We start from the raw sequence: 26,157 nt of genomic DNA, 5'->3' as shown, positions 1-26,157 counted from the left end.
CAGATCAAATGCTGATCATTTAACATAGTTTATTAAAATAAAAAGAATCAAACACAATTAAAGGAAACTTTTATAAATATTATAGATTAATATAATCAAATTCTCTGATCAAATTATCATTAATATAATGATTGATAAAGTCAGTGTTAAATCACATAATTAACATAGTGACAATGAAATCCATGTCAAAACTCCAAATGATTTCCAGTGTTGGTGCAAGACTGGACCAAAACTCAATATTCTAAGGCCATCTTTGTATGAAGTACCCAGTCCAAGCTGCAAACACCTACACGACTAACTTGACTCACATGTGTTATGACTAACACTGCTCACTTCGGTGAGATGATTAAGCTACTCACATTGGTAAGAGTTTACAGGATCCAGGTCCTAAAATTCCATGCATTTCCAGAGGCATCACCCAGATCCTCCACCCCCAGTTGCTGCTCCTATCGTCTGCAAACCATCAGATAAGCAATGATACTGGGGAAGATGGGTGTGTGGCAAATGAGTAATAGTGGGAATATGAATCTTACAAAGATGGACCCCTGTTGATTTCAATGGGACTCTGCACAGGAATAATAGCGTGCACTTGTGGATCGGTTTGCAGCATTGTGCTTTTGGTCAGTAACACCACTTCCTCTCTACCCACTTGTCAGATCTGCACATTCCAGATGGTTCTTAACAAGTGTGTTAGGCATTAATAATATAACCTCTTTTATTTCATATTGCATCTATTAATATAACCTATTATCATCTTGCCTCTTACAGCAGCTGTGAACTGGTCTGATAGTTTCAATTATTTGTTCACAATAGCCCCCAAATTCTTTTCTTCATCAGCATGCAGGATGAGATTTCCATTTAGTACATATTCTCTAACTTGATGCCTGGCTCCCATGCTAATTATCTCACATTTTTCTGCATTAAACTGCATTCACCATCTGTTCATCCAATCACAAAAATAATCCAAATCCTTTTGAATCTGATTGCATTCTTTTAAATTATTGCTTCTGTCTCTAATTGTATTATCATCTGCAAATTGGCAGAGGTTGAGCCAGATACACCAATTTACCTCAGTCAAGTATCTCCACTGATTTCAACAGAGTTGTGCTTATTGCTCCCCTTTCTTGTTTGCACCTGTGATGGGGTGTTCACCTCACACCAGCCCAGAAAGGGTTAATGTGGCTCAGAACAGGTTAAATAATCTGATAGGCCACACCTGAGGGAAAGTTAGGTTTGATAGGTGAGCACTGATTGAGGATGGAGCCCAGCTGCGTAGGAGCAGGTGGGGCTGGTATATGGCCAGGAAGTGAGGACCAACAGACACTTCAGGGTGAAAGCTTACAGTCATTCTCTGGACTTAAACAGGGAAAGGAAGCAACACAATGGGAGACACTCTGGGATCCAGGCCCTGAAGGAAGGGTTACTGAGAGAGGTGGTGGAGAATGAAGCTGCTAGATGCAGAATAGGAAGTAGCAGGGAAAATGGCAGCATTTGGCATAGTGCAGACCTTGACTGCTGATTGGAAAACTCCCTGGAGCAGAGGGTGGGCCCAGGTTCCCCTACTACCCCATAAGGAAGAGGCGTAGCCTTGAAGTGGAGGAGTGCTGGGGATGATACTTGGTTAGCCAGTCTAGTGAGACTGATACCCCAGATGAGAAAAAACTATAGTGATCTGGCCAGCGGACCAAGCCATGAAGAGGGAGCATCCCGGGTCTCAAAGAGGAAGTACTACAACTCCTGGAATGGGAGAGAGGCCACAGCATGAACAAGAGATAGAGAGGGTTGTCAGACTGGATGGAACTATTCCCCAGATGCAGCCATATAGAGGTGCCCCAGAAGTGAGTAGAGAATCCCACAACAGTACCATTGCCAATTCTGAGATCCCTATCCTCCCAGAGAATATAAATGCCTTAGTCATGCCCCACAAACTTTGATCTATAATATTACTCTCTTGTCTCTTAGGTAGGCTCCTGGGCCAAGTTCTGTCAGCACCTCATTTTGTATGAGTATCTAAAAAAGCGACAGAGTCCTGTGGCACCTTATAGACTAACAGAAGTATTGGAGCATAAGCTTTCGTGGGTGAATACCCACTTTGTCAGTCTCATGCGTCTGACGAAGTGGGTATTCACCCACGAAAGCTTATGCTCCAATACTTCTGTTAGTCTATAAGGTGCCACAGGACTCTGTTGCTTTTTTTTACAGATCCAGACTGACACAGCTACCCCTCTGATACATGCGTATCTAAGTTAGGTATTCATTCATGCTGGGCCTATAACACTTAATGCTTTTTAAAAACCCTAGTCATAGTGTATCCACTGGATTTTCTTTATGGCATTTCTAAACTACTTGAGTACATTAGTAGAATGCAGGCCTGCAGCAGTGATGGCTACACTTATTTGAACGTTGCAGGTGTTCTACCATCACATCACTTAGGACAGAATCTAAAACACTGCATGCAGAGTAAATATGTCCCCTACATCAATCCACACTTGTTCTCTCTCTCTCTTTTCTATTAACTGGCCTTGTCTGTTTTCTTCAGCTTTTAACTGTTGCTTTCTAAAGATTCAGTCTGGCTATTTTAAGCCCTTTGTTTTTTGCCCTATGGCACTGAAGGATTCCTCCCAAGAACCTCTCCATCTCCTTGATGACAAGTTGTCCTTCCTTCTTTCTTTTTCGGGCCAATCTCTTTTTCGGGCCAGACTCCTCCCATGTCTCTCTCCCACCATCTATTTCTATCTCTAATGTTGCTGTGGTTATTCTGGCATGGGTACTCATGGATGTTCACTTCTCATGGCAGTATTAATTGGCAACAGTTTTTCAGTATCATTGGGGTCCTTGCTAATGTGCTTAGAATACTGATACAATATTGGGTCGTGCTAGAATTTTAGATTATCTGGTCAATACTCATCAGCATTACTGTCCAATTTCACTCTTCTGCTGAGAGGGTGTGTATATAGTGGGTCCTGCAGGGGTCAGTTCTGGGTCCGGTACTAGTCAATATTTTAATTAATGACTTGCATAATGGAGTGGTGAGTGTGCATATAAATTTGCAGATGACGCTAAGATTGCAAGCATATTGGAGGACAGGATTAGAATTCAAAAGAACCATCACAAATTAGAGAATTGGCCTGAATTCAACAAGGTGAAATACAGTTGCAAACAAGGTCAATATTGTGGAGTGTGTTATTAGGAGTGTCATATGTAAGACATGGGAGGTAATTGTCCTGCTCTGTACAGCACTGGTGGGGCCTCAGGTGAAGTGCTGTATCCAGTTCTCGGCACCAGAAATCAGGGAAGTTGAGGACAAATTGGAGAGAGTCCAGAGGAGAACAAGAAAAAGCATATAAGGTTTAGAAAACCTGAAGGATGAGGAAAGATTTAAAAAAAAATCTGGTCATGGTTAGCCTTGAGAAAAGAAAATTGTTATCAGGTCCTCCCTCAGTCTTCAAATATGATAAGAGCTATTATAAAGAGGACTGATCAGTTGTTCTCCATGTCCACTGTAGATAGGACAGAAAATAATGGGCTTAATCATCAGCAAGGGAGATTAGATTAGATATTAAGAAAAACTTTCTAAGTATAAAGGTAGTTAAGTACTGGAATAGGCATCCAAGAGAGATTGTAGAATCTCTGTCACTGGAAGTTTTAAGAACATGTTGGACAAACACCTGTCATGGATGGTCCAAGTTACAGTACTCGGTTCTGCCTCAGCTCATGGGGCAGGACTTGATGATTTTGTAAGGTTCTTTTTAGTCCTGCATTTCTCTAATTCTGTGTTTCTAAGGCTATGCATTCACAGATCATGGAATTTTTCAAAAAGGTTAAGTTCCCTGAGCAAACTATAGAAAATGCAAAATTAAAGGGAGGTTGAAATGTATTTGAACAATTTTACCAGTTTCATTAGATATAATTCTATGAATGTTGTGAAATCATTTTCAGTATGAATTCCAAAAATATTTTGGAAACGTGTAACCACGGTTCCTGCTTATACCAACAGATATCTGGTAATCCATTAATCAACTTAATGGAACAGATTTCAGTTTTTATAATCTTTTTCAGCCAGTACTTAGAAAAAGTATTAGGAGACATATTTCAAATACATCTTAATGATTTAATAAACTGGTTTCCCTTTGTTCTTAAAAATTGGTGCAACTTTTCTATTGTCTGAAGCACAAGGATGTTTGAAGCTGCCACAATGGAAGAACTAATATGCAACCTGAACAATGCTATTTTTCATTATGAGAATAAAATAAATAAATATATAAGTACAACCTGAGGTTAGTCTTCAATGTGAACTATGTGACTAAAATGTTATGACAAGGTACATGCATTTTTGTCAGTCCCAAAAGGTCAAGAATGAGAATTTCTTACTAAATAAATTCATTTAAATATATGGGGACTTCTGCTTCCATTGAAGCCAAAGGAAATGTTCTGTTAATTTCACTGGGAACAGGATTGGGCCCATGGTATGGCTGGGACAAATAACACCATAAAGTTTAATAACAAAAAAATCAATAAAAGAATCCCATTGATATCACTATATTCTGAATTAGACCCTGTATTGAGCAGCATAAGACTATATTACTTCTAGGGGAATTCTGCACACGTGCAGAATTTATGTCCCCCGCAGATTTCTTTGCTTTCTCATGGAAAAGTGAATTTCTGATGGGGAAAGCAAAGGGAAGCCACATGAGTGGCCATGTGACCCTCCCCAGCAGTATGTTTCGGGTACCCAGGGCAGCCATCAGAGAGATAAAACACTGTGGGGCAGGACTAGGGAAGACCCAGCTGGTGGCTCCTACCCTGTGCCAGGCTCAGCTGCTAGTCCTGGCTGGGCTGGGGACAACGGGACTTCCTCTTCCCCTGCATGGCATCCAGGGCCAAGTGAGACCCACCTCCAGATTTCTCCCCCAGCTGCAGGAAGCTCTGCAAACTTCCACCCCCCTGCTTCCTGCACCCATCATTCCTCAGCTACAGGAGGAGGGATCCCTGTACAGGGAACTGCGCCCCCATCTGCCCAACCCCCATGCATCCAGATTCCCTCATACCCAAGCCTCACCCCCCACACTAGAACCCTCCCTGATGAGCCCCACTCCCCCTATGCCTGCATGACCCAATGAGCAATCTGCACATGGATCCCTACCCCACTGAGCCCCAATCCCACAGCATCGGTACCCATTTCATTGAGCCCCCCACACCTAGAACCCCCTGCTGAGCTCTGTCCCCCCCCCACCCGAGGCCCCACCTGCTGAGCTCCAACCACCTTCACCTGGACACCTCTGCAGAGTCCCATTACCATTGCACCCAGAACCCCCCAACAAGCCCCTGTGCATCCAGATCACCCATTGAGCTGTCCTCAACCAGATTGCTCCACACAGAACCCTCTCAACCCACCCCTGGATCCCCCCCACACTAATTCTGCCTTGCTGAGTCTGCCTGCCCACACCTGGTGCACCTGGCATGGAGGGGAAGGGCCCTGGGGTGTTTGTGGGGCAGGCCTGGTCCTTGTGCTATGCCAGGATTGGGTGCAGCATCACTGCTGAGTCCGTATCCCAGGGGGCAGCTGCACAGTGATCTCCCACCTCTGTGCAGCCAGTGGCCTGTGCTCCCCAGTGCCATGCTGGAGCCTCCACATTGATTTGACAAATAACATTTCAGAATTGTAAAATATTGTGCACAGAATTTTTAATTTGTTGGTGCAATAATATATGTATGGTATGCTTGGTTTAGAAGATACAGTCCATGATTAATAGTAATGAATAGCTAGATTGTATGTGTACTAGTATCAGAGGGGTAGCCGTGTTAGTCTGGATCTGTAAAAGCAGCAAAGAGTCTTGTGGCACCTTATAGACTAACAGACGTTTTGGAGCATGAGCTTTCGTGGGTGAATACCCACTTCGTCGGATGCATGGCACATGGCATGCATCCGACGAAGTGGGTATTCACCCACGAAAGCTCATGCTCCAAAACGTCTGTTAGTCTATAAGGTGCCACAAGACTCTCTGCTGCTTTTATGTGTACTAGTGCACTCTACTGTGTGTAACACCTGATCCAAGGCTCACTGAAGTCAGTGAAAAGGATCTTGTTGAGTCTTTAGAGATTGTCTACCGCTAAGAGAGTCTCCATTAGTTCAAGTGGTGTGGGCCTGTGCTTTTGAAGCAGGCAAGTCTGTAGCCCAGCATTTCTCAAACTGGGGTCTGTGGACCCTGAGGGTCCCCGAGGGTAGTCCAAGTGGTCCATGGACCCCGCTGAAAAACTCCTTCCCCTCCCTCCCCCAACTCCTCCCCCACCCTCCCAGCATGCCAGGGAACAGGCTTCCTACATTCCCTGGCTCCATGCCACTCCCAGAAGTGGCCAGCACATCCCTGCAGCCCCGGTGGGAGGGGAGGGTGACAGGTAGTCTCTGCATGCTGCCTTCGCCCCAAGCATTGACTCCGCAGCTCCCATTGGCCAAGAACTGAGGCTAATGGGAGCTGCGGGGGTGGTGCCTGCGGGCAGAGGCAGTGCGCGGAGACCCCCTGGCCTGCCCACCTAGGAGCTGCTGCCAGAGGGATGTGCCAGTCGCTTTGGGAGCCACCTGAGGTAAGCCCTGCACCCCTCAACTCCTCCCCCACTCCAAATCCCTGCCCCAGCCCAGAGCCTGCACCCCACACCCAATCTCCCTCCCAGAGCCTGCACCCTGCACCCCCTCCTGCACCTCAACCCCCTGCCCCAGCCTGGTGAAAATGAGAGAGGGTCGAAAATGAGAGAGGGTGAGTGGGGGGAAGGGCCTCGGAGAAGGGGCAGGGAAGGGGGCGGGGCAAGGGCTGAGCAGGCGGGCTTGGGAGTCCTCGAAAGTTTTTAAATCAAAATGTGGGTCCTTGGGTTGCTAAAGTTTGAGAACCGCTGCTGTAGTCTACTCCCACCACAGTAGTGGAGTCCCAAGTAGCCATGGTGTGCAACCTAGTGACAACTGTGAAGTCATATATCGCTATTGTTTTATTCTAATATCTGATCTTTTGAGTCAGCAATCATAATTTACTTACATTTAGAAGCTTCTCCTAAAAGCAGAATCTAGGTTCATGATTTAGTTGAATGAGGTATAGGGAGATCAAAAGACTTGCTCAAGGTCACTCTGTGAGTTCCTGACTCAACTCAGATTAGATGTCTGCTGGTTACCAGTCCTTTTCTCTTTCTGGTAAACTGCATCAACAGCAGGTTTTCACTTCTTTTGATTTGTTTTAAATAACATATACTTTTTTTGATGGGCAATCATACACATTTTATTCATTAAACCTTTAGGAATGCCAATTTTGGAAATGAACTTGAAGCACAGGTTGAGCAATTATTTACTATTGCTTATCAACTATAACTTAACTTTATAATGAAAGATCTGCTGTGAAAGCGCTGCCAGTGCATTCTGGCAATGGTTTTAGCATTAACCTTGTATTTTCATCCGGGTGAAATAGTGAGGCGTTAATGATTGCTGCATACATCTTATTGTTTGTCATTTCATTTGTTTTAAAGGATGTTGTGAAGTTAGTTGTCAAAGTTTCTGGAACATTGCAAAGTTGTTGAGTTTCTTCTGCTTTAGGCTCCTCTCTCTAATGGCCATTTTATATTCTGTTTTAATTGTAGATTATTTTAGTCCCCGTCCCTCTCAAATATAATTGTCAAAAACTACTTTGATATTTTCCTGACTAGAATCTTGATAAGGGAAGAATTTTTATATAATAATTGCATTTTTCTTATTTTCTTAGCAGTCCCATTGGCCGTTTATATGCTTTTGGACATTTCACTATAAAACCTTGCTATATCTTCTCTCAAATGTTTTTATGTTGCAGTTTTTCACTGATAACCTTAGCCAAAATCCTTTAATTTTTTCCTTTTATTATTCCATCTTCAGAAGAATCTTACATTCTTCCACTACACCTGGTTGGGTTCAAAGTGGATTTTAACCTATATAGTGGTGATTTTCTGGGCTCCAAAATGTCTATGATCTGCCGTTCTGGCTCTTGACCATCATAGCTAGATGGAACATTTTCACCTTGGAAATCATGTCTTCATCTGGAAACTTTGTGCTTGCTATTGTTACAAGGAACATCTAAGATTATTATACTAAAATATTAGAGCAGAGCTTGCTTATTGTGTATTTGGCAACACTTTCTGTGTAGTCAGTTTAATTGTTTTGTTAATAGTTGCAATTCCTGTTTCATGAACAAGCATTATGAGAGTCCTCGTGCACTGCTGGGTGGGAGGGGGATATTATGTACATATTCTTCTGCATATCCTTTAATAGCTAACAGTAAAACCAGGAGCAAAGCAAAAACTGAAGATGCAGCAGACAGACAAGAAATAAAAGGGGGATGGAGACAGGGTATGTTTGGTGGTGCTCCTGGCTCTGGCTCTAAGTATAAATTGATTGGCCAAATATCTGCTTCATTCATCTGTCCCTGACTCCTTCCCCCTTTCTAAAAATTGACTGACCACAGTTCTTTTTAAGAAATACTTTCCATTTTTGTTGTTCTATTCCATTTCTAGCCCACACTTTCCCCATTTATTTTTGCTGATGCCACTCTGGATTCTTAGTTTCTATTTTTTTATTAAAGATAAGCAAAATTAACAGTACAAAGTTATTATCTTATGTAAGCAGCAAAAGGGAAGGTGGTATAGTATATACAAGAAAAGAGAATAGTGTGGTTGAAGTACAATAAGATATGAGTCACAATAAGCGTACATATGTTTGTTATAAAAGTTATGTCTAATATATTTTTAACTCATTCACTCCACTTGAGCCATCTTTCCTGATATAGTTCAGTTGCTAATGTAATACAGCCAATAGGTCTTTCCTTTTCTCTTCAGCTCTTGACCATGTTTGCAGTGGGTATTTGGTTTTCTATCCCTAAGACCTTATCCTTGTGGGTGTAGAGCTTGCTGTTGTGAGTAGTCCTACTGAATCGTAGGACTGGAAGGGACCTAGAGAGGTCATCTAGTCCAGTCCCCTGCACTCATGGCAGGGCTAAGTATTATCTAGACCATCCCTGACACACGTTTGTCTAACCTGCTCTTAAAAATCTCCAGTGATGGAGATTCCACAACCTCCCTAGGCAATTTATTCCACATCTTAACTACCCTGACAGTCAGGAAGTTTTTCCTAATGTCCAACCTAAACCGTCCTTGCTACAATTTAAGCCCATTGCTTCATGTCCTATCCTCAGAGATTAACAAGAACTATTTACCTCCCTCCTCCTTGTAACAACCTCTTATTTACTTGAAAAGTGTTGTCGCTCTCCGTCTTCTCTTCTCCAAACTAAACAAACCCAATTTTTTCAAGCTCCCCTCACAGGTCATGTTCTCTAGACCTTCAATCATTTTTTGTTGCTCTTCTTTGAACTTTCTCCAATTTGTCCACATCTTTCCTGAAATGTGCCCAGAACTGGACACAGTACTACGGTTAAGGCCAAATCAGTGCAGAGTAGAGCATTATTTTTTGTGTCTTGCTTACAACACTCCTGCTAATATATCCCAGAATGATATTCGCTTTTTTTACAACTGTGTTACACTGTTGACTCATATTTAGCTCATGGCCCACTATGACACCCAGATCCCGCAGGCAGTCATTTCCCATTGTGAATGTGTGCAACTAATTGTTCCTTCCTAAGAGGAGTACTTTGCATTTGTCCTTATTGAATTACATCCTGTTTACTTCAGACCATTTCTCCATTTGTCCACATCATTTTGAATTTTAATCCTATTCTCCAAACCACTTGCAACCCCTCCCAGCTTGGAATCATCCACAAACTTTATAAGTGTACTCTATATGCCATTATCTAAATCACTGAAGATAGCAGACAAAATTGACTCATGTGGAAGGTCTAAGATAGTCAAGCAACAAAGAATCCTGTGGCACCTTATAGACTAACAGACGTTCTGCAGCATGAGCTTTCGTGGGTGAATACCCACTTCTTCAGATGCAAGTCATCTTGACTTGCATCTGAAGAAGTGGGTATTCACCCACGAAAGCTCATGCTGCAGAACGTCTGTTAGTCTATAAGGTGCCACAGGATTCTTTGTTGCTTTTACAGATCCAGACTAACACGGCTACCCCTCTGATACTAAGATAGTCAAGAAGTCTTTTTCATATGGCAGGAACTGCACATCCCGTTCAAGAGTGGCCACACTGTAAATGAACAGAGGGAAGGGTTTGAGTTAGACTAGCAATGAAGGAGATTATTCATGGTGTGATGGGGCAAGGCCAGATGGCTACAGTAAAGTAGTGAGGAACAGGTATGTTAGCCCCAGGCTAAACAAATCCAGGTAACCAAATGGCAGTTGCTCCAGGTTAATCAAGACACCTGGGGCTAATTAAGATCCTTCTAGAAGGCAGTGGAGATAGCTTAATTGATTGGGACACCTGAAGCCAATCAAGGACTGGCTGGAACTAGTTAAAAGCCTCCCAGTTAGTCAGTGAGGTGCGTGTGTGAGGAGCTGGGAGCAAGAGGACTGAGGACTACAAGCATTATCAGACACCAGGAGGAAGGTCCTGTGGTGAGGATAAAGAAGGTGTTTGGAGGAGGCCATGGGGAAGTAGCCCAGGGAGTTGTAGCTGTCATGCAGCTGTTACAGGAGGCACTATAGACAGCTGCCATCCACAGGGCCCTGGGCTGGAACCCGGAGCATAGGGCGGGCCCAGGTTCCTCCCAAAACCTCCCAACTCCTGATCAAACACAGGAGGAGTTGACCTAGACTGTGAGTTCTACCAGAGGGGAAGATCACTGCGGTGAGCAAATCTGCTAATAAGCGCAGGACCCACCAAGGTAGAGGAGGAACTGTGTCACAATGGAAACAAGCAATATGCTCAGTAATAAGTGGTTTTTGTAGAAATGGGTCCACAGGGATGAAATGCATTTATTGGCTTACAGTCACAATGATTCTAAATAGCTAGAATCATTCAATTTTTATATACATTCTTTGTGATACTTTGATGGTTGGCTGTTGCATTTAAATGTTAGTGCAGTGCTTTTCAGGAAAGGTCTTTTAAAATAAAAATATTATTAATAATTATTTATTTGACCACTTAACATGTCTGAATCTGTTCAGATATGGCTCTGCTATGACTGTTCATGGAAATAAGCCAAGTTCCTATTTAATCCCTGGTATGTTTTTAATATTCTCCGGAGTCTGATTTTTTTGCTTGCACTGTTGCAAGCATGAACACACTCAAAATCAATAAGAAAGTCATATAGTATTAGGAAGTGATGCTGACACAATTATTCTTACCACTTCTTGGCTGCATGACAGATAGGTAAAACGGGACCCTTTCCACTGACTTCAGTGGGCTTTGGATCAGGCTAATAGTGCCCTTACTGCAAAAATAGGACTGGGTCCTGGCTCTGGTGAAACCTTGTGTCACGAGACGCCCCTGTATTCACAAAGTGTTCTGTACTTGCACCATTTCACTCATATGATCCCTAAAGACATTTTTGTAGAGTTAAAAATTCGGCCTATGGATATCTCTGTGAGATGAGACCTCTCTTAGTTATGTGGATATGTGAGCATAGGGCAGGAAATGCTCAGACATTCATTTTGAACTGGGAAGCTGTCAGAAGGACTCACTCGATCTTTGGAGTGAATCAAACATGCTAGTTGTGAATCAGAGTCTGTCACATTTACATTTCATCTGATGGCACTGTGCTACAGTGCGAAATCAACAGGGTGAGAGAGCTCCAGATAAAGAAAAGAAGAGGGATAGTAGATAAAATAGGGAGTCATAAATTGGGAGACATAAAAAGAGAGAATGAAACACAATTCATAATACAATCAGCTTTTATGGACACTATTCATAGTTGCATTTAGATACAAATATTGGACCAAAATCCTGAAAATGACTAATGGTCTCTCAGCACAGCCCTAAATTATGCCTTATCTACTAGCTTCGCTAAATCCCAATATAATATGCAGATACTTTATTTCTCTTTAAATGGCACAGTAAGAATTGTGAATTCCGTTTCAGTGACATCAGGGTAAACACATACTGATGGTAATGCAATAGTATTACAAACAGTTGCAGCACCCTTCTTCCTCTGATATCAGTGAAATGAAAATTTCAAGTATTAAATGCTAATGTTAGAATGGATTTTTAAAGTTTACTGGAATTCCTACTTGATTTTACGTTTCATTCCAAAGATTTATGTTCAAACAAACAAAACTATATTTCACTGGGAGGACAAGTATATTTTACTCCATAACAGAAATAATCTCCATTCTTCTTGCAATGCTTGGAATTCTGATTTTTCAACAGTGGTGTTCAGTAATATGTAGCTTATGGGTTTTTGCTGGTCTGTAAATTGGTGTATTTTCAAAACCCTATGAACTCCCTTCTTCATCAGTGTGAAACGCACAATGCAGTACAATAATATTTTATTTGTATAGCTTCTTTCATTCAGACCTGTGACCTACAGAGTTAGGTAGTAACTGGAAGAGAGAGAGGAAATTTTAAGAAATATAAGCGAGAGACTACACATGTTTGTAGCTGAGCTTTAAAATGAGATGGAGAGTGGTTGAGGCAGAGAGATTCAGGAAGATTATTCCAGAAGACAGGAGCTGCAGTAGAGGTTTTTTTTCTCAAATCAACAGTGGTCAGATCACATGAGGGAGAGACAGAAAATACTGGTGTTACACAGAGAGTGAGGAGAGACAAACAGACACACACACATGGTCTGTGCAGTATTTTATTTGAAGTCTCATTTAGAATGCTCATCAGTGTATTGGATCACCTCATGTGCTAAGGAATTTTACATCACAAACACTCTTATGAGGCAGGGAAGTATTGTAGTCAGTATTTTACTGACAGGAAGCTGAGACGTAGAGAGGTTAAATGATTTGTCCATGATCACACAAAAAAGGTATAAAAAAAATCCCGATCTCCTGAGTTCCATTGTGATGCTTTAATCACAAGACCATCCCTCCTCAATAGGTGGAAAGATTTTTTTTATAAAAAGGGAGACCAACTTTGAGCTATATCCTAAAAAGAATGAGTTTGTTTGAATATGGGATGGTGTGGCCATCCTTCTGGGCATGCTGGAGCTTGGGGAGACCCACAGGGAGAAGAATGTTGCATGAGTCAAGACAAGAATGTGAATGATGATTTAGCAGAGGTGGAGTGACACAGGACAGTGACATATGTTGCAGTGATAGTGATAGGTAGATTTTCAGAAAGAGGAGATACAGTAGGTTGAGAAGAGCTCAAGGTCATGGATCACACTCAGTTTATGGTCTGTGTAAGCTAATAGGAATCAAGTAGTGGGATCAGTGTTCATGTCGCACTCCCTGTCAGTACCTGGCCTCAGCCAGGAAAGCTAATGATCAAACCAGAAGACCAAATACGTTGATGAATCCTGGTCATGTGCCACCTAAAGCACATTGTGCGTATACTAAGAAGTGAGATGGAGAACGTGAAATTGTGCTTGAGGATGTTCGTCGTGCCCAAGGGAAGACCTTTCTTTTGAAGCATTTACTGTCGCTGAAACAAACTGAGAAGTCACAAGTTTACCTGCTCAAGATAGACAAATAAGAGTCTTTAAAAGTGATGAAAAATTAGAATTCTCGTGGTTTAAATTGTAGTTAAGGATAATGATACAGATAAAAGCACAAAGATAGACAGTAGATAGAAAAGAGCAGAGAGCCAAAAAGTGAACCTTGTGGGATACTACAAAGGAAGGTCTTGTTACAGAGGAGAACTGTGTGTGCTACATATAGTATATACTGGTGTTGGTGGAATAACAGTTTAGAACATTCTGAGCATCCATCCCCTGAACATAAGGGTCCTTTGAGGTGCTTCAGTTTAAGTGCCAAAATCACTAGTCACTTCTGAAAGTCTTGGCTAGCATATATTACTTTATAGGAAGAAGAAGAATATTGTGTCTCTTTTATGATGATCTTTTAGTGCAAGATAGACAAATTCAGACTAAAAATAAGGTGCATTTTTAACACAGAGTAATTAACCATTGAAGCAAACCTAGAGACATGGTGGATTCTCCATCATTTGAAATCTTTAATCAAGGCTGGGTATCTTTCTAAAATATGTGCTATAGCCCAGTAGAAGTTATGGACCCAATGCAGAAATTACTGGTTGAGGTTCTATGACCTTTGTTACATAGGAGGTCAGACTAGATTATGATGATGCTCCCACCTGGCTTTAAAATCTATTTAAATCTCTTTGTATTATGCTGACGCCTATTGACTTCATTGGCCATATTAAAGAGGGAAAACTGTGTTACTTTATATAAAAGCAAGTGGTTAAGAAAAGAATACTGTGTGTTCTGTGTATCTTAATTAAAATACTCAATGTGAAAAATTTTTAATTAGTTTGGTAAATAACTAGTGACTAAACCAAATTTAGCCCATTCATTTACATGAGTGAAATTACACCAGGAATGAATTTGGCCAGCTGAGTTCAGTTTATGGCATAATTAATCATAATTGTGGTGTGTGCTGTGTGTAACACATGAATGTTCTGCTTCACGAACAGTAATATTTGGCCTTTTTGGCATATTTTCTTTTGTAAATCATGACACTGAAATATAAGGATAAATATAACTCCGGGTTTTGCTTTTCATGATGCAGCTATTCTTATGTTTTTTTATTATTTCTTTTGATGTCAAAACAAGGAGAAATTAAAGTCAGTGTGAAGGCAAAAAATGTTAGATATCTACTTCATGCTTATTCCGAAAATAATACTTACTCCTTGTACACAGTATGGAGATACACTACTTGAAATCACTTTAAAACCATAAATGAATCATAACTATTATTAGTCCAATGGAAGTTGCTCACATTAAGTGTTTACAAGATGGAGACATATGGCTAACTAAGGACCTCTCAAGCAGCGAACTAAAGAGAAAAAAAAAATTAAAGACTGAATTGAGAATGTCAGGTCAAGAGAGGCACAACAAATAAGGTGTTAATCTATATCTGGGTATCTATCTAGCTATAGCTCTTTGTGAACCTGGTGAAAGGACCAGCATCAGCAGCGGGAAACACTTCCTTCAACTCCCCAAGTAGACTTAATATATAATATTTAACATAATATTGTGATGGGGTATAAAAACCCCACACTGTAAAGGGTTAACTATCTGCCGTGGACTCAATCAGCTCTGCCCTGCTAATGTGCAATAGCTATCAGGCTTAGAGGGCGGATGAAAAGGGGAGGGTCCAGCTCAGTTAGGAACTGGCTTGGAGGGAGAGCAGTCCTTCAGCTCCCATTCCTTGAGAGCAGCCTGGCTAGGCCAGGAACTGAGTAGACTGCCTGACAGAACCTTCCTGAGGGAAGGTATGTTTGATGTGGGACTATTGTTTTGAGTTGCTGTGAGTGATTTGCCTGTTTGTTGCTGAGGATGACTGCTGCAGATGGTCCCTCACTGGAAGGAGGAACAGCGAAATTAAAACCATTTTGTCTTTTGCAGCTGACCAGAGACCCAGAAGTAATTTGTCAAGAGCCTAGAAATGATCCTGTCACAAATACTTCCTATAATCAAGCAACTCACATGTGAGTGCTCACAGAATTGAGGGCTAATAGATCAACAGGAGAGAGAATAATGAAATAGATATCTATGTGGACCCACCTCCCAGAGAAATCTTCTCTAACCAGATATAAGATCTAGCTGAGAAAAAAAGTTGAAAGACTTTTTAAAGAAATAACTTAATGAGATTTCAAGCCTTTGTTTTTTGTATATAAGTATGTACTCACATCCATAATATGTGTATTTTTGTGTGGTTATTGGAAACCTCGTGGATCTAATTTTAGAGCGGTACCATTGTGAGTACCAATCAGAACATTGTTCATTCTCTCATAGGCAGCAGATAAATACATTATGTCCTGCCATGCATACCAGTAAAGTCAGTGTGGCCTTCAAGGCTTTTCTCAACTGGGATATCCTTAGAAACCTTACTATAGTTATGCTGGATGTTCAAACATACAGTCAGTACTGAGACCTCTTAAATGAGTCGTACTCTTACAAACAATACTCCCTCCATACAGTCTCTCAAACATTTTCTTATCTAAATGTCTAATAGAACAAGTCTTGTTTTTATTTTTGTGATTGAGCCAAGCAAAACTTTAAGGAGGCCTGGTCCTCCCCAAGTAGCTGGTTGGAATAGAGGAAAATTGTAAGCATAAGCTCGGTTATGAATCATCAGCATCCACTTAGTCTGCTTTCTCCCAATGTCACACAGAGACATCGCAGTCAATTCAAGTGTTTTTCATTCTCAGCAGGGCAAGAATTGAGAAATTCAAAATGAAAATCCTGTCAGCCTTCTCTGAGGGTGCTGAGAGATGGAAGAGGAAGCTTTTGACTTGCTTATAGCAAGGACCTGAAACTAACAAATCTGGAAAGAAAGTGTCAGTGAAGTCTTGATAGGAAAGCTCTACCTGGCATTAGCCATGGTGGTTGAGCCTTATTTTTCAATGCATGCTATTAGAGTAGATACTCTGCTACAGATTTACAGCAATCCTGTAGCAATATTGGCCAAACAAACAAACTGGTACTATGAAGTATTAGAAGCAAGGGAGGAAGAGGATGGTGATGCCATCAGTGAATGGTTTCAGAGTAGCAGCTGTGTTAGTCTGTATCTGCAAAAAGAACATACATCAGTGAATGAGGACCTTTGGGAGACAGTGCTGAGAATTCTTGAATAATGGGAGAGCGTCACACTGGTCATGCTGTGAAAGCTTACAAACCAGAATAGCAGTTGTTAATAAAACGAGCCAGAAGTTCTGAGTCTAGAGCTAATTCTTTCCCAGAGATCAGCTATGCACGGCCATGCTGCTCCCTTCAATGAAACCTCAAGAAAGACTTAAAAAAAAAAAATCTTCTGAGCTGCCCCTTGCATCATTACCCCATCAGTGACCCAGAAACAAGATTGTGTCACCTGATTTAAATGAGTTTTTAAGTTTTACTGTGGTACGTGTTTTCTAACTTTCCACTGTTAGTGGCACTGAGGCAGTCAGTATGTCCACCTCTGCTCTGCCTTAGCAACCCTCAACATGTTTGTCAGCATCACTCACTTACTAAACTGCACACAACATACGTTATGATCTTTTTTACACTGTTTTACCCTTTGTTTAGTTTTCTGGCCCATCCACCAACTGCACTGTTACCTACACTGTTAACTTCCTTCTTTTTCTTCTCAAACATCTCAGTTTCCCATGTTACACCCAACTAACAGTATTAAAATATAGGAAGGGCTTGCTGGTTTCCTGTTGTAAGATTCTGATTGCCTTGTCAGGCTTATCTTTCTGTCTTGAGAGATACTTCCATAAATTGGATACTATCATGGATTCACTGTAAATTCAAGATGGTAATCAATTCAGTCCCCATGCCCCTTTTCCTACACAGAGGTAGATCTTCCTTAATGTCAAGACTAACAGCTTCTAGGGGATTTTAAACCCAGTCCACTATTTGCCATTCAGTAGGAATTGGATTGGGCCCTTAAGCCAAAGAAGATGAGATAATTTAGTCAAGCTAATGTATTTGGGTACCATGTCTCAATCAGTCATATTGAAACTCTTGAGATTCTTCCATTACTGCTTTAGGGTTGTGTTTAAAAAAAAAAATTAGTTTGAGTATTCCAGAAGGAACTGCTTATCAGTGTATCTGACTTTGCCACCCATCAGACAGATTGTTCACATTAATATAGCAAGAATAAGAAACATGAAATAAAATTAAATAAACCTGTTAAAGCAATCATTTTATTGTGTCTTGTTCTTAATTATTTAATTACACATGTGAGTTACTCAACATGTGCTAATGCTTTAAAGTTAAATACTCGTTTAAATGTTCAGGGTATCAGGGCCTAAAAGGACAAAATGCAATGGAAGGCCTATAAGAGTTAAGTCAATAAAAGGCAAGGGAGTAAAAGGGATGAATTATGGACTAAGTTCTGAGGTTTCTTGTTGCTACAGTATAAATAATGTTACTGGATGATTTAAATGAATACTTTTTTATTCACATTTTAGAAGTTGTGCCTGCCAATTGAAAATTAAAATATGCATCACCAAGACTGCTTGCGTGTGATTCTGATGGAAACAAACTTTAAAAAGGTGGAGGCAAAGAGGTTGAGGGGGAGAATGCTGTGATTCATTTACGTAACATCTACCTAGATAAAGCATAGTCAAGGCTGTAACATACGCCACTGAGAGGATGAGTACATTAGTTGCTAAACTTTTTGTATTAAGGCATTGGTTCACATTTATTGTTTGCTTGAAGACTTGAAATCTCACTCATGTGGTTGTGTCTGTGCTGCACACGTTGCTTATATGCAATTTGTTCTTATCTATTTGCAGAACATCTTAAACATACTTCCTTGGAGTGACATTATTTTGGCAAGGAGAAGAGGGTGTTTTTTTGTTTTTTTTTTTAAAAGGGACATAATCTAAAAATGTAGATTTGAAGATTAAATCTTATCAACATATGCAGATAGCTTTTTTTAAAAATGCTTCTGGGATGGTGATTCAGTGTATGGCAGTGTTCTCTGAGTCAGTATTGAATTTCTGTCTCAGCATGGCTGTAGCAATTTCTCTGCTGTTGGAGGTGCCATGTTTCATCTGGGAAATAAGCAGAGGCACTGACTGTTTGTGGTCATTAAGTACTGTATATGGTACGATATATTTAGGAGTAGAGATGTTAATGGGCTACTTCCAGTGTAGGTCATTATATTCCACTGATTTAATTACTCCTTGTGATTTCAATTGATGATGGTATTTTTCAGTTTTTGTCCTACATTATAGAGTTACCCCACAATTTGATATAGTCACCACACCAGAGGTAGTGGTATTTCAGGGGAATAGAGATTTTTTGTGTTTGCCATACAAAACACATGTAAGACAAACAGCTTAATCACAGGCAGCCCTTCGTTGCCATGTAAGGGTGAAAACTCAGCTGAAAGAGTGAGTGTGAGTGTTGAGACATCAGGAAGAAGGAATCTTTTGCAAGAAGTCTCTGTGTTCTCTTCCTTGCTGAGTGCAACTGAGAGAGGAGGAAAGGAGTGTGTTGTCGGTGTGACTACAGGGGCTCACATGCTTTGGCAAATGATGCATTGGGGACAGAAGCATCGGGGGTCTTTATTCCTTAATGTTATTGCTGAATATTTTAAAGAGGGCATAACTCAGGTTATTCACTAATTTGCAGGACCTGACCCAGAGAATTTAGAAACCTTCTGGAAGAAAAGAGTATAAACTCTGCCCCCATTATTGTTTATTATTCTTAGTAATAAAATTAAGAGGGTATTATAGATTTCAGATGCCAATGGCTCCATGCAGTTTTGCATATCCAAAATACTAAGGGACCGAATATTTTTAGTTGCACTCCACCAGATTCTGTGGGATTTCATGGCTGTAACTGAGAGTCTGATCTGTCATCGTTTAAACATTTGAGTAAAACCTGTTTTAAAAAAATTCCTCATACAAAACTTTATTTTCATTAAAAGTAATTTTTCCAATTTTGGTGTAATAAAAATGGAATGAGACTTTCAGGGACACAATAGCGCAGTTCAGTCCCCAGTCTGACAGCCTCTCTGCTATTGAAGAGGATGAAAGTCTTGGGAAAGGAGAACATCAAACTAAAGATGAGGGAAATGATCCCATGGTTGAACTCACCATCTAGGATATCATAATATCCTCTTGCACAGAGGATAACTCTCCAGAGGAGGGAGTCACGGTTACTAGGAAGAGTCGGGTAATAGTAATGGGGGATTCAATCATAAGACATACATATAGCTGAGTTTGTGATAACCGGGAGACTCTCATGGTGACTTTCTTGTTGTGTGCAAAGGTTGTTCATTTCTCAAGACATCTAGAAAGACTTATGTGCAGTGCTGGAGAGTAGTCAGTGGCCATGGAACATGTAGGTATCAATGACATAGGGGAAAGGTAGGAGAGAGGGCGTGGAGGCCAAATTTAGGTAAGAGATTAAAGTCCAGGACCTCCAAAATGGTAGTCACTGAAATGTTTCCAGTTCCATGCTCAGGGACAGCTAGGCAGACCTGCAGGGTCTCAGTGAGTGGATGAGATGATGGTGTAGAGAGGAGGGTTTTAGGTGTATTAGGTAGCCGGCAACCTTTTGGGGAAGAAGGAGCCTATACAGGAAGGATGGGCTCCACTTAAACCAAAATGGAACCACGTTGCTGGAATGTAAAATGAAAAGGTTGTAGAAGAGATTTTAAATTGACTGGGGGAATGCTGACTGGTGCAGAGGAGCACATGAGTTGGACAGAGACATTCCATTGGAAAAGATCTGTTAACAGGGATTTTCTATATCCTGATAAAGAGGAGAGAATAGAAATTGAAGTACAAGTAGGAACTGAAGAGAAACAGTCAAACAAAAGAGTCCCATTTAATTACATCACATGGAGCCAGACAACTAAAAAGTGACCAGTTGTATAAGTGCTTGTATACAAATGCTAGAAGTCTAAATACTAAGATGGGTGGACTTGAATGCCTGGTATTAAATGAGGCTATTTATATAATAGTCATCACAGAAACTTGGTGGAACAATGATAATCAATGGGACACAGTAATACCAGGGTACAAAATATATAGGAATTACAGAGTAGGTTGTGCTGGTAGGTGAGTGGCACTATATGTGAAGGAAAACATAGTCAAATATAGTAAAAATATTAAATGAATCAAACTGTACCATAGAATCTTGGTGGATAGAAATTTTGTGCTTGAATAATAAGGGTATAGCAGTAAGAATATACTATCAACCACCTAAGTGGGATAGTCATGGTAATTGTGATTAGAGAGGCTATAAAAATAGAAAACTCAGTAATAATGGGGGATTTCAACAATCCCCATATTTGAGTGGATACAAGTCACCTCAAGATGGGATGCAGAGTTAAAATTTCTAGACACCATTAATGACTGCTTCTTGGAGCAGCTAATCCTGGAGCCCACAAGGGGAGTTTAGGATTTAATCCTAAATGGAGTATGGGATCTGGTCTAAGAGGTGAATATAACTGAACTGCTTGGGTAATAGTCACCATAATGTAATCAAATTTAATATCCTGGGTGTGAGGAGAAATACCAGAAACTGACCACACTGGTATTTAACTTCAGAAAGGGGAACCAGACAAAAATGAGGAAGCTAGTTAAGCGGAAATTGAAATGAACAGTCACAAGAATGAAATGCCTGCAAGCTACATGGAAACTTTTTAACACCATAATAGAGGCTCACATTAAGTATATACCCAAAATTTAAAAAACTGTAAGAGGACTAAAAAATGCCACCATCGCTAAACAGAGTAAAAGTGGCAGTTAGAGGCAAAAAGGCATCCTTTAAAAATTGAAAGTCATGAATACCCTACTGAGGGAAATAGAAAGGAGCATAAACTCTGGTAACTCAAATGTAAAAGTATAATAAGGTAAAAGTCTTTTGCTAGTTGTTCTTCAGATTCTAACAGCAAAATAATGAAGTACACCAGAAGCAGGAAGCTCACCAAACAGTCAGTGGGGCTGCAGGATGACTAAGGTGTTAAAGGACCACTGAAGGAAGTCATGGATGTTGCAGAGAAGCTAAATGAATTCTTTGCATCGGTCTTCACTGCAGATGATCTGAGTGAGATTCCCACACCTGAGCCATTCTTTTAAAGTGACAAATCTGAAGAACAGCCCCAGAGTGAGGTGTCAATAGAGGAGGTTTTGGAACAAATTAATTAAACTAAACAGCAATACGTCACTAGGACCAGATGGTATTCACGCAAAAATTCTGAAGGAACTCAAATATGAAATTGCAGAAGTAAGAACTGTGGGACTTCTTAAACTAGCTATCCTCCAATTATCTGGTACAGAAGCTAATGTGACCCAAATTTTTAAGAGAGGATCCAGGCAATTACAGACAGGTAAGCCTAACGTCAGTCCCAGGCAAATTGGTTGAAACTATAGTAAAGGAACAGAATTATCAGACAGATAGAGGAACACGATTTGATGGGGGAAGAGTCAACATGGCTTTGTAAAGGGAAATCATAGCTCACCAATCTAATAGAATTCTTTGAGGGGTTCAACAAGCAGGTGGACAAGGGGGATCCAGTGGCTATTGTGTACTTGAACTTCAGAAAGCCTTTGACAAGGTCCCTCACCAAAGACTGTTGAACAAAGTAAGCAGTCATGGGATAAGAGGGAAGGTTCTCGCAAAGATCAATAATTGGTTAAAAGACAGGAAATAAAGGGTAGGAATATGTGTTCAGTTTTCAGAATGAACCAAGGTAAATAGCAGTGTCCTCCAGGGATCTGTATTGGGACCACTGCTATTCAGTATTTTCATAAATGATCTGGAAAAAGGGGTAAACAGTAAGGTGGCACAGCTTGCAGACAACACAGAGTTACTCAAGATAGTTAAGTCCAAAGCAAACTGCAAAGAGTTAACAAAAGGATTTCACAAAACTGGGTGACTAGACAACAAAATGTAAGATGAAATTCAATGTTGATAAATTCAAAGTAATGCACACTGGAATACCCCACCCCAACTATACATACAAAATGATGTGATTTCAATTTGCTGTTACCACACAAGACAAAGATCTTGGAGTCATTGTAGGTAGTTTTGGGGAAAATATCCAAGCAATGTGCAGCAGCATTCAAAAAAACTTAACTGAATGTTAGGAAGCATTAAGAAAGGGTTAGACACTACGACAGTAAATATCAAAATGCCATTATATAAATTCATGGTATGGCCACATCTTGAATACTGCATGCAGTTCTGGTTACCCTATATAAAAAAAGATATATTAAAAATTGAAAAGGTGAAGAGAAGAGCAACAAAAATGATGAAGGGTATGGAACAGCTTTCATATGAAGAGAAATTAAAAAACTGGGACTGTTCAATTCGGAAAAGAGATGAGTAAAGGGAGATATGAGAGAGATTTATAAAATCAGGAGTGGTATGGAGAAAGTGAATAAGGAAGTGTTATTTATCCCTTCACATAACACAAGAATCAGGGGTCACCCAATAAAATTTATCAGCAGCAGGTTTAAAACAAACTAAAGGAAGTACTACTTCACACAATGCACAGTCAATCTTCAGAACTTGTGGTCAGTGGATGTTGTGAAGGCCAAAAGTATAATAGGGTTCAAAACAGAATTAGATAAGTTCATGGAGGATAGGTTCATCAGTAGCTATTAGCCAAGATGGTCAGGGATGCAACCCCATGCTCTGACTGTCAGGTGCTGGGATTGGATGACAGATGATGGGTCACTTGATAATTTCCCTGTTCTGTTCATTCCCTCTGAAGCATGTGGCATTGGTCACTGTCGAAAGAAAGATACTGGGCTAGATGAACCATTGGTCTGACCCAGTATGATTGTTCTTGTAATACTTCTCATTCATGCACAATTTGAGTACTGCCAGTTTGGGTAACATTTATAAATGACTGTGATTTGGTATCCCTTGAGTAGAAGTGGTGATCTCAAATATGAGCAGAAGAAATGACTTTTATCGCTCTCTTTTTTCTTTTCAGAGTCACAGTGTACACTCTGTGGTGAGCCTGAAGGTGAGTGTGTTTCTATATTCTTAATCATTTTCAAAGCTGATAGTGCACAGGCTTGACTCAAGTGATCTGTTTAGTCTGTTAGTTCATTTGTACAGGTAACAGTAGATTGAACATGGTATTAGAAATGATGCTAACACAAGAAACACTCACACTTTGCTGTGCTAGATACCAACATGAATCAAATTAAACTGAGTAAAGCACAGTACACGCTCCAGGCAGAAGGAAATTATCTTAAAGGACAAATATTCCATTACAGTAAAAATGGAAATATTTGCTTTTTGTTCAGTTTTTGTGTGTTTGCCAGTATAATTTGAGATATGAAACACTGATGAGGCACTTGAAGACATCATTTGGAAAAAAAAGGACATTGGATAATGTAAATGAAAATGAGTTAATCTGTAAAGGGTCACATTTTCATGTTTAGTGTAACTCAGAGTACTAAGAGAAGCTCTTTTTTAACAGGTGAAGTGAATAAAGACTGCTTTTGAAACAAGGATAATTAGACAACAACATTAATGCAAACATATGCACCAATGATATTTATTTTTCAGTGCCAAATAAACAACAAGATGAGATGTTGGATTTACCTAAATAAGCATTGAGGGTTCTACTTTTTAAAGCAAATAGTCCATTATTGGATAAAAACTTTGCATTCTATTACCCTTATTGCTATTAAACAAAATGTAAGAGGAAAATTATCTTCTAACCCGGCTATCTGGAACCTCTCTGTCAAAAGTAATCCAAAATACTGGCCATGATGGATCCATTTTCAGCCATTTTACAAAACTCAGAAGCTTGATTATGATGGGCAGCTTAATTTTTCAGTACTTTATATGCTCAGAATAGTTTCTGAAAAGCAAAACAAAGCTTTCTATATTTTGGGGTGGGGCGGAGGAGAAGCTAATAACCGTATTCAGGAGAATTAAAGACGGTGTCTGATGTGATAAATCTTGGGGCTTTGCAACTAATGAAACAATCCAGTTCATAAGAACATTTTTCATTTGCTTGTATTAATTTATTAACCATCCTGAGAAGTTTGTTTTGACGTTTTTGCGTTCCTTTTACCAAAAAACTATAGTACTAGTTGCAGTGCTTTTTCCATGTAGTTTATAAAAAAACAGACCAAATCAAGGAAAAGCATACAACAGCTGTTCAGTGGCCTTATGTGGCAAACTGATGACTTTACTATCTCAGTGTACAGTTGTGTGTTGGATTAATACTGTTGTGCATGACTAAACTGACTTTCCACAGTCATGCTAATTTTTTTTCCCAGAAAACCAGAAGTACATACTCAGTTTTGTAAACTTGAATTAAAAAATGTATGTGTCCTTAAAAGTGAATAACAGGGTTCAGACTTTTTTTCTAAAGTACTCAATAACAAGCCCTTTATTTTTATGTGTTTAAAAAAAATCTGCCAAATGGTGAGTGACTGTGTTGTTGGTGGGACCTGTATTAACTTGTTGTTCAGCTGTTTAGATGAGCAAAAACAAACTGTTATAGATGGAAATTTCTTCTGGTGCACCAACTAACTCCTTGAGTGCTGTGCTACTGGTATGCTAATTGTTAAATCTTAGCTACAGTTTTTAAAGCCTACTCATTAAGTTCAGCAAAGATAAGTGAAAAGGATTTTACAGTGTTTTTTTCCTTTGCTTCTGAGTGCACTGATCTCCAGGTCCTGAGCAAACTCAATGGGTTTAACCATAGTATTATGGAGCAGTGATAGCTGCACCAGAGTTAAGATTGCTTTACGAAGTTCCATTCTAACACTAGCTTTGCACTTTTGTAGCAGTCTCAATAAAATGGCAAAAAACCCACACACACAATATAAATTTTTAACACTATATGAATTTTTCATTGTGGTTTGTTGAAAAATGAATTGATAGGGAGAGATTAATGAGAGTTCAAAAATTACCCATTTTGGAAATTATTTCATTGGATTATCTTTTCCTCCCCGCTCCAGAAATCTAAAACACTATGGGATCTGTCCATTGGCTACACTGTTGCTCAGCTATACATAGATAGTATTTATCTTTAGAGTACCTTCCAACTTTTTTTAATAATGGAAAATACACTTCTATTCATTTCCAAGGGAGGAAGGCAGAGACTGTTTCATCCACTACTCCTGTAGCTTAGGGGGCAGGCTGCCACAAGTTTCTTACCTCTTCTAAATGCTGTTTAAATTCCTATCCAGTTGATTATGCTCACTATTGACTAAGGCTATGAACCTGCCTTAGAAAACAGTTAGAAAAGTGCTTCTGAACACTCCCCTCCTAACCCCCATTTTTAAAATAAATTAGCAGAATGTTTATTCAAAGTTGAGCAGACCCAGACACCAGATCTTTAATATGACAAACCCCCATCTGATCCACTACACCACATTGCCATCCATACTGGTTTAGTCACACTGAGTTATCCTATTTCTAACCATTATAAACCACATTGCTCTGCCAGAGCCAGGAGGAATCCAGGATTCCTGATCACCAATATTCTACTGTGGACTAGTCACTAGTTGTGGAACACACTGGGAAGAACATGTGAAGTCCTTCTCTGGTGGCTCATCTTTGTGTAAGTTTGTGCTTATTCCTGCAGTTCAAATAGTAAGAATTTAAGCTTGTGATCTGAAGGTTAAGGGAT

General features: G+C 40.1%; 1 protein-coding gene across 1 annotated transcript in view; it reads left to right on the top strand.

Annotated features, from left to right (window-relative positions):
- Positions 1-26,157, top strand: part of DLGAP2 (DLG associated protein 2) — a 405,020-nt gene that overhangs the window by 65,826 nt on the left and 313,037 nt on the right. Inside the window, exon 2 of the mRNA XM_039528234.1 lies at positions 23,491-23,523. Coding sequence (XP_039384168.1) covers positions 23,491-23,523 — 33 coding nt within the window. The remainder of the gene's footprint in view (positions 1-23,490; positions 23,524-26,157) is intronic.

Source organism: Mauremys reevesii, linkage group 3 (assembly GCF_016161935.1).
Source record: "Mauremys reevesii isolate NIE-2019 linkage group 3, ASM1616193v1, whole genome shotgun sequence".
In the NCBI taxonomy this organism is placed as follows: domain Eukaryota; kingdom Metazoa; phylum Chordata; order Testudines; family Geoemydidae; genus Mauremys; species Mauremys reevesii.
The sequence above is the reverse complement of the archived record's forward strand: the minus strand, read 5'-3'. Positions and strand labels throughout refer to the sequence as shown.